A 10,055-nucleotide genomic window follows, 5' to 3' on the forward strand; every position below is an offset into this window, starting at 1 on the left:
TTCCCTCCCCAACCAGTCTTGACCATCCGATCATCTGTGAGTGGCTCAGATTAGAATGCCCCGTACCCCTTCGCTACCCAGTTAGAAGCCGCCACGTGTTCTCTTTAATCCAGTCAGCAAGCCGAGCCACGTCAGCGCGCCACGTGGGCGTTCCTGTCCTACGTGGCTTAGCCCTTGAGCCCAGTCAGCGGTCTTGTCAGCAAGTGACGTTAGTATTGCACAATAAATAGGGTTTTCAGTACAAAAATAAATTAAGTTCTTCACTGGAATTAGGTAAACTTGCAGATAGACCCTTAGACTTTACTGTTTTCACAAAAATACCCTTAGATAGTGCTGTTTTATGCATTTAGGCCCCTAAACTTTAGGATAATTGCAGATAGGTCCTTGAGCTTTACACTTAAGCCCCTAGAACCTTATATATTCACAAATTAGTCCCTGTAACCTTTCAGAAAAACCCCTGTAGAGTAAAACTAGCATAACTTTTTTCATACGAGCTTCGATTTAGGTGATTTTCACGCTCCCGAGATCGTAGCATTGTGTACTTTCCTTTAGTAGCTTTTTAAGAGATTTTTGCCCCTGTTTTGTGTGCTGTACTTAGCTATTTGGTTGTTGCTTTCCGGTGTGCGCTTTGGCTTTAGGAGACGAGCAGAGTGTCAATGTTCAGGACCAAGCTTTTGAAGACTTCGAGCAGCCTGTTTTTGAAGGCAAGTGTTCTTGACCACTTTGATGCCATTATAGGACATTATAGTTTTATTTTCCTTAGCTGCATGCTTGTTCAATTATGAAATATTATAAATAGGGTTTTACTAGAATTTGTGTGACAATTCCTTGTAGCCTCTTTTGGGTCTTTGGACATGAAAATGGTAGTCATGCTAGTGCAGTCAGGGATTGAAATAATTATGAATTTTGACTAATATCTATGAAACAAGTATTTGAGAAATGATAATATTTTAGTAACTTGAACTAGGGATCCCAACTAGATGGCTAGTATGAGGTGGAGCTACACAGCAGGGATTGTGTACGTTCTTGTGTGGGATCCTAAGGACCGGTTTATGAAGCCTGTTACTCGGTATAACAGCACAACCATGAGGCCTATATGGGTACGGCCTGGCCAAGTAATTAGTGCCCTTTATATTCTGTACGCACCAATGGTCGGTTAAGTGGCACAAGAGGTGGCCTCTGCAGTGGATGGAATCCTTGTTAGCGGTGAAACCTTAGTGGGTGCTTATAGATGTGAAGGAACTTTGTAACGACCTTGTAGTGAGACCCCGGCTCTACACCCCAGAAGTGTAAAGCAAAACGGGAATCACGACTCATGGGTAAAGTGTGCAAACTCTGCAGAGTAATAAAACTAATCGATCAGCCGTGCTCGCAGTTACGAGCAGGCTTGGACTTCTTCATGATTAGATGGGAATACTAAAGGTTGGTTTGGGAGTCGGGTGGTGGAACTCCCGATAAGTCGGTAGCTAGATATGGGATATCTGGTAGTCGAATGGAATCCGATGATCTATGTTCTTTATTTGTTGGAGTTTAATCTAGTAAATAGGTTGCTAGGTTATTTGAGTCTTGTTTAGTTGGGTATAGTCGCAGTAATCCCCAAGTCAAACTTTACCTTGTGAATAGCCTGCATGTCATACTTTTCCCCCACTTGCTGAGTACTCTGTGTACTCACATTTGCCTTCTCCCAAACTTCCGGATGCTGCTCAGAAGGTGAAGCTTTCGAAGACTTCCCGGACGATGGTGCTGAATTCTAGAAGTAGGAATGCGTCATTTGAAGGCCATATCCTAGGCTGGTGTTTCCCCCGGACAACGCCTGTGGATGGATGGGAGTTCTGCTGCCGTTTGAAGATTTCTTAGTATTTTCTTTCAGACCTTTAGGTCCTTTTGTAAGGAATGTTTTCGTTATTTAAGACACAGTTTATGTTATCATTAATGACATCGCTACATGTATGAAAAACTTGATCCTGACATACATATGGAATATATCTGGTTTATTTTCTTTAAAATCGGGTGTGATAATTCCCCAGAGTCCAAAGCGAGTAGCTAGAAAGTCGCATGAATCTTCAAGTTTCGGCCCATTCGTTTTCCCAAGACAAAACTCTGTCGCACATCAATCGAGAAACGATTTGGTGAAACAACCGAGCAGCGCCTCTTCATAATTGGCCCCAAATCTTTGGTGTTTCTTTTTTCAATAATGTTGGTTACATTTCTTTATACTATTTATACCCATCACCGGTTTATGGATGAGTGTTATTGGTGTAGTTGGTCTGGCTCTAAATCTAGAGCCTATGACTTCGTTTCCCAGGAAATCTATGCAGCGGAAGATCCTGAATTTAAGGTTCTCTACACCAAAAATATTCTTTTAAACGAGGGTATTTGTGCGTGGATGGCGGCTCAGGATCAACCTCATGAAAATCTTATATCCCCTGAGAAAGTTCTACCACGTGGAAACACTCTTTAATGGAACTTTCGTTTTAGCTGGTTGTGATCAAGTAATCACTAGCTTTGCTTGGTGGGCTGGGAATGACAGACTTATCAATTTGTCCGGTAAACTACTTAGAGCTCACGTAGCCCATGCCAGATTAATCGTATTCTGGGCCGGATCATTCTTCCCGCGTCAAAGCCTTCATATGAATATAAAAACACGTCAATTTTGTATACTTCACAAAGGCGGTTTTAGCCAAGGAGGAGGGAGCAGACAGCAGAGGCGTCGTCCTGATTTCTTAAGAATATTTTATCTGTCTTGTTTATCCCAACTGGACGATTAGTAGCAGAGCACGACATGGCTTGCTAGTGCATACACAAAATGAACGAACGTTTCCACAATTGGTGAATAGATAGATGGGCAAATTAGATTTCATTGCCGAGTAAATCCAGAGCCATGCATACAGCTAGAATTAGAAAATTGATCGGCCTTTTTGCGTATCCTGTGGGCTACCGATGCTTCCTTTCGTTGTTGTTGTTGTTGTTGACGGAAACATTTCTAAAGCGGCTACAAATCAACCGGCAAGTGCTGGTGGAGACGCCACGAGCCGCTGCTGCTTTCCGGAAGGAATCAGCAGTCGCCGCCCGGTTCTGCGGCTACTGGTGAAAGCAAGCATATAGTATGTTGTTTCAATGTTTCTTCTTCCGTCAGTTGGATATAGAGAAATGAAAGATGCAGCAGCAAAGTTATCCATGTCGCGGCTAGCAGCTGGTTGATTAAAGTTGCAGTTAGTTAACCTGCCCGACCGATGAAAGTCAATCCCCATATCAAAAGCTACCCTCGAAGCGTAGATTATTGTTCTGCCAATCCACAACTCATTATAGGTCACATGCACTTGGTCGTGATCTGATGACTGGCTGATATATAATGTATATGGATGACTTCCATCATCAGATTCATCCAGATAGCCAGCCAGAGCCCACATTTCCAATTATCTGGCCAATAGGCTATCTGCCACAATTCAAAACTTAATCCCCATCAATCAAAGTGCATTCATAAAGAAAAGATGTATACATGACAATTTCCTGTATGTGCACCAAACAATTCAGAAATTGCACATAACTCAGCAGGCTGCTATTTTGATATCTCTAACGCCTTTGACTCGGTTAGCTGGCCCTTGCTGCTGAAGTTATGTTGGCTCATGGCTTCGGCCGTGATGGCGGAATTGGATTTCTATTTATATGTATTTTTATCATTGAATATAAATAGAGCTGTACCCATGAACAGTGATTTTCGATGGGAGTTCTGCCGGAGGGCTGCCGGAGTGGCGAGTAGTTAAAGAAAGATAAAAATAATGATATATAAGGAAGTTCGAAATTTTTGATGCCATAGAGGAAATTTGCCCTTAATTATTAGGTTTTAGTTGCATGAGCACAATATTATCGGTATATATTTTCCATGAGAAGATCGCAGCATGTTGCAACTTTTATGCCTGGAGACAATCATATAGGCACTGTACCGTGGAGTGAGTATATATACACACTTTATATATAAAAAGTACATACATTTTAAAAGGTAGTGTATATATATTAAAAAATAGTATATATTTAAGTTATAATAGGATCAACTATAGATGGAAATACTCAGAAATGCATACTAGTTAATAACAGCCTTTCATAGTTTTAGTTACGACTAGTTGACACCTTTGCACCTTGCATGGTGGAAATAAACTACCCGTCAGTCTCCTTCACCAGACGTCGTCTGAATGTCTGATCGAGGATGAGAAAGGCGCCACTTAACTGTCATTTGAGCTGCATCAAGAGCATCGAAACGTCTAGGGAATTCGGTAAGGTAAGATATGATGACATCAACAAACTAGTAATATACTGGAGCAGTAGTACGTCCATCACCAGGGAATTTCTTGGGCTGGCTTTGTGTTTGGGAAGCATTCAGAGTTGTCAAAAAGAAGACAACTAGCAATGATTTCTACCGTATGAAAAAGAGTGAATGGTACAAAACACTATGTTTTGAACCTATATTGTCATATTGTATTAGATTTAAGTCTTTATTGTATCTTGCGCTAGATTTTAGCCTATAAATTCTCACTTTATACCACCTTCTAGCGCTAGACGGGATGAAGTGGTATTGGGCCCACATGTAAGCCACATAGACGGTTTGAGTGTGGCACAAGGGTTGCTACCAGTGTAGTTGATAAGACAGAAATAATTAGATCATTGGCATGAAAACTAACAGCGGCATAGAAACGTATTTTAAGATAAAAAATGTTAAGAGACCATAACACATGGAATGAGGCATTTGATATAAAATGTGAACCGAGGTAATTATATAGCATACCTTCATTTCACATTTTGTAATAGAACTTAAGACACTCATCATTATATTAAATTATTCCGACGTTCAAGTGTCTCATTTGATATTATTGTTTCTTAATTTTTTATCTCAAAATACCAAACTGCCTATGTGGTTGACATATAGACCCAAGGCTACTTAATTCATCCTATTCAGTACTTGTGGTGCAAAATGAGAATTCTTAAATCAAAACCTGATACAATGTGCAACATGTGTTTAAATCTAGTGCAATATAATAATATGCTCTAAAATGTGGTGTTTTATACAATTCACTCTATAAAAAATGGACGGCATGGCCTTCATGCATGCGATAGACTGTACAAATAATACAATACCCACTTTGAAATATACAGCTGTAAAGGTGCTCGATTCTGTGGCGGCTTCTGTTTTTCTGTCGTCACGTGTTCAACCTTGTTAGGCTAATTTTGTTAAGTACAAGTCTGATCCACATACTTATGCATGCACACCATATTCATATATACATATTCACATAGGTACGTTATAGCCCACATCTAAAAAAGATTAAAAATATAATCTTATATAGCATGTGCACACGCTTTGATTACTAAACATACACAGACACATATACTATTTCTTTTGAGATTTAATCCAATAAATACACGCACTCATATCAAGTTTAGGACTCAAATTCAGATGCACAAATTTCACTATAAGTAACCTAACAAACTTGAGTCACTTAATTTAATTAGTATTAGGTTAAGGTTATCTCCAGCAGAGTTAGCAAACGCCACCTGCATTATTGTAGCAGATAATTTTATTGTCTTTGTTGCCTCGCGTCTCACTCCATTAAAGGTGACATCATGTGCAACAGTGTTACGGGTGGGATGAGGTCATCTCCAGTAGATACTCTAAACCATCCTCAATAACACTATTACAGTATCCTCTAATAATATTACAACATTTTCTATTTTTTTAATCTCCAGCAGTTTTTCTATTTTCTAACTTCTATTACTTTTCATCTCTCTTTTAACCTATAACCATACTCTATAAACAGTAATAGAGGTAGGAGAGAGAAGCGGCAAACTTGCCAATCCACTGCCCACCCGTATCACTGTAGCAGCTGATACCGGCTCTACTGGAGAGCGATACAGGCAGAGCGTTACAGGCAGCAGAGCCGACAAAATCGCCCGCTACAAGGATACATGCAGCTTTTGTGGGCTCTGTTGGAGTCGATCTGAGTATAACTATAGATCTAAAAATATGATGAGAGTAATGAAAGGTAAAAAATATAATAAATATTAAAGATAAAAAATAAAAAATTATAATAATATTAGAAAATATTATAATAATATTATAAGATAACGTATCCAATCGATAACAGCAAGCCGCGATACGACTCAACACGTGTCGGCTACTCCCCCGTGACTGGCGCCATTCGGCCGTCCCTCTGGCCGCGAGTATAAATCAAAATCGCCCCTACCCTCGCCGCTGCAATGCAAGAAGCTTCTGTTCCTGTTGCCTCTCGTCGCTCTCTTTGAGCTTTCTTCTTCCACCTCACGTGTTTTTCTTTCTTCGTCTTCGTGAGCGCCGCGACATCCTTTTTCTTGGTCCTCCCTGGCGATTCTTGGCCCTAGTCTCTGTTCCTGTCTTGGTCTGCATTCGATCTTCTCGTGCTTAATCCAACTCAGCAGCAATCCCATCCCATCTTCGAATTGTGTTCCATTGGCTCCTCGGCCTGCCTAAATTCGAAACCTTTCTATTTTCTCCCCCTTTAATCCTATCAATTTCTTCTAAGGAAACCACATAAATATCCATTTCCAGAGAAACTCCTCATATTCTTCCCCCATCGTATACGCTGAACTCGTCCATTACCAGTGCCCACAGCTCGCATCTCCTTGTCTGCCTCTTCTGTTTCCTCTGAATCGGGTGGTTTTATTACCGCGGATTCAGCTCAGCCATGAAGTTTGCCAAGACGTACGAAACATACATGAGGGGGATGGAGGCGGAGCTCCCCGGCGTGGGGCTGAAGCGGTTCAAGAAGATGCTCAAGAAATGCCGCTCCGAGCTCCGTTTGCACGAGGAAGCCGGCTCCTCCGCCGACGGCCAGTGCCCCGGGCATTGCTCTGGTAAAACGAGAACACTTATTTTGGTGCTGTTGTTACTTGTTGGCTGGCGATTGCTCATTCCGAGTAGTGCCAAAGAGTCTTCACCGTTATTCTCTTTTCTAAGTAAGGTCCTGTTTTGTTTTTGCTGTATTGTCACAATCTGAATTATGCGAAGAAGCTACTTACCACTAGATTGTGGGCGTGAGATTTCGTAGTACAATTTAGTTTGTGGATTGTGAGAATTAGCTTTTAGTTTAAGACTGTTTGTTTTTACTTTTGCTTTTAGGGTTAGAATATATAATCAGAATAAAAAACAAACACGGCTCAAGATAGAGAAATTTCCTTCTCTTTGGCAAAAGGACAAACCTTGAACAGGATTGGAACTGGTCGTTGTCAATGACAATTTTTTTGTATTGTAGCTGCATCATGCTTGAATCTGCTTGACGAATTCTGCACGGAACGTGTATATCTGGTTGGCAGTAGTTGTATGGTGGTATTTGTCTTGTACAAGTTGGTCCCTTCCTGAGAAAGTCCACCGATTTTGCCTTGTTCAGATTCTTTTGCTGCGCTAATCCGTTTTACTGAATACCATGCAACAACTATAATGTGAGGATTCATGATTTGCTTAGCAAGATCCCTTCAATTATTGAAGATAATTTGCCTCCTCCATCGCTTTGTTCAGATTGGACCAAAAGCAAGCAGTATTTCATTAAGCTTTTCACCCTATCTTAAATACATCACTGTGAAGGCGTAGCTGTTTTACAGATCAAGAAATCAAAGTTGATCCATCAGACAGTTGACAAAAGCTGCATGTGGGTGGGAGATTTCTACCGGCACTGCAAATTTTGTAGTCCTGGAGATAGCTTAATCAACTAAATTTAGGCGTATCGGCATCTGTATTGCAACTATTGGCCCATCGCCAAGGTCGTAGCTGTTAATGAATTGCAAGTATAAATTAAGGGACACCTGCCATCATAATGTCCACTATTTTGTATAAAAGCTTTAGCAAGGAGCTCATGCATATATTTCTTTTCGACGGCGCATCCGTTTGATTAAGACTTGTATACTCTGATTTGAGGTGGTTTTGGTAAAGACTTCAGTATCCCAGAAATATACAATTGCTCATTAATCCTTCTATTGATACTGTGAATATTGGAATTAACATGATGGCTACCGTTTGTCTATATTGCCTTTCATGGTTGGTTAGCTGACGATTTCCTAACCATATGCAGTATGTGATGGGAGTTTCTTTCCAAGTCTTCTGAATGAGATGTCAGCTATTGTCGGTTGCTTCAACGAAAAAGCCAAGAAGCTGCTTGAATTGCACTTGGCGTCAGGCTTCAAGAAATACACCATGTGGTTCACCAACAAGGGTGACAGGGGCCATGGAACATTGATACAGCAAGGCAAAGACTTGGTTACATATGCAATTATAAATGCCGTGGCCATGAGGAAGATTTTAAAGAAGTATGACAAGGCATGGCCTTAAACCCAAGCATCTTTCCTTTTTTAATTTATCTGAGAAAACATCAAGATTTTAGTTCTCAATGCAATAATAGTAAAAGCAAAATAGCTAGAAATATCCTGCATGAGAGAGGCATGCTTTTGGTCCTAAAAGGCAAGTTTGAGTGCACTTCCAGACTTCCAGTACCTAAATGCCAGTGCATATAGGTGTCACAAGGTATGCCATAAGAATATATGGGTATCTGAGTAATTGGGTACATGGCAGTGCGTTTGATCTGTAATGCCGTATTATCAAAGTTTTAGTGACAGTTTAAGATAGAAATGAATCCATTGAATTCATATCTATATTTCCATTTCAGATTATCATAACTAGGTTCAATGAAAGCAAGGTAAATAATTTGTAGATACATTACTCAAAGATTCAATGAAAGCAACTCCTTTGCAGATACATTACTCAAAGCAAGGGCAAGAATTCAAAGCTCAAGCCCAGAGCCTGCACATTGAGATACTTCAATCCCCATGGCTCTGTGAGCTGATGGCATTCTACATGAACTTGAGAAGGAGCAAGAAGAACAAGGCTGCAATGGAGCTCTTTGGCGATTGTTCCCTCATATTTGATGATGACAGGCCAACGCTCTCATGCACCCTCTTTGATTCTATGCGTGTTGACATTAGCTTGACATGTTCTATTTGCTTGGTAAGTTGCATTTCTGACAATTACAATGCTATTTTGCTCTGTGAACTTCAACTAAGATAACTATATAGTATGGTTATATTGTTCAGTTGCTTGTTTTTTACAGGACACGGTGTTTGATCCCGTCTCTCTTTCATGTGGCCACATATTTTGCTACTTGTGCTGCTGTTCTGCTGCATCTGTGACGGTTGTTGATGGGCTAAAGTCTGCAGATCACAAATCAAAATGTCCCCTATGCCGACAGGTAAATAATTTGTTACATATTTCAATAGGCAGATACTTGAATATTGCCCAGCCAACCGGGTCCTATTGTCCATTTCAGGAAGGGGTCTTTCGTGATGCTGTGCACCTGGATGAGCTCAACATGATGCTGAGTCATAGGTAAGTGTAGTCATTACAACTTACCAGAATTAAAGAAGGATGCAAAACCTGCACTTTTGTGTCTCGTGATTATGCATTACTAGTGTGTTGAATTGTTGATCTCTCACCAGTTGTCCAGAGTACTGGGAGGAAAGAATGCAATCGGAGCGAGTTGAACGTGTTCGCCTGGCTAAGGAGCACTGGGAGTCACAGTGCAGAGCATTCTTGGGTATCTAAACAGTGAGCTTGTAATGATAGAAACCGGTTTCTATTTGTCAAGATTGTTGTTTGTTAGATCAAGCTTTGTCACAACTCTTGTGTAATAAGAGTTGGATCTATCTATCGCCTGTTGACATGAGCGAGTTAACCTGTAAGAGGTTCACTTTTTGTGCTTCTGGCTAGCTGCAAAAGGAGGGAACATATGTAGTGGTTGTCCAAGTGCAGAATTGTAAATACATTTACATGTGCCCGTCTCGTTTTAGCTTTGTGATTTTAGCCTAAATTTACTGCGATGTTGAGCCTTCTTTTCGAACGTTCTTTACATCAGTTTTTATTGCATATTTCCATCTTTTTCTACTGTACTGAGTCCATAATCATCCAATGTTTATTCAGGACCTGCACTCGCAGGATTCCTGAAACTAGGAACAGAACTGTTTATCCATGCACAGCCAAGCAT

The 10,055-nt window shown here is 40.6% G+C and overlaps 1 protein-coding gene across 2 annotated transcripts; it reads left to right on the plus strand.

The window, feature by feature from the left end:
* Nucleotides 1-6,232: 6,232 nt before the first annotated feature.
* LOC133891925 (probable E3 ubiquitin-protein ligase BAH1-like 1) lies at nucleotides 6,233-9,894 on the plus strand. Of its 2 annotated transcripts, none has more exons than XM_062332638.1 (6): nucleotides 6,233-6,882; nucleotides 8,094-8,338; nucleotides 8,771-9,022; nucleotides 9,126-9,263; nucleotides 9,342-9,400; nucleotides 9,511-9,894. In XM_062332638.1, the coding sequence occupies exons 1-6, from the start codon at nucleotides 6,714-6,716 to the stop codon at nucleotides 9,614-9,616; spliced, it is 969 nt and encodes a 322-aa protein (XP_062188622.1). In that variant the 5' UTR covers nucleotides 6,233-6,713; the 3' UTR covers nucleotides 9,617-9,894. The 2 variants fall into 2 exon arrangements, with proteins under 2 accessions (XP_062188622.1, XP_062188623.1); XM_062332639.1 differs by having other exon boundaries at nucleotides 9,519-9,894.
* Nucleotides 9,895-10,055: the final 161 nt, after the last annotated feature.

This window comes from Phragmites australis, chromosome 15, assembly GCF_958298935.1.
Source record: "Phragmites australis chromosome 15, lpPhrAust1.1, whole genome shotgun sequence".
NCBI classification, from domain to species: domain Eukaryota; kingdom Viridiplantae; phylum Streptophyta; class Magnoliopsida; order Poales; family Poaceae; genus Phragmites; species Phragmites australis.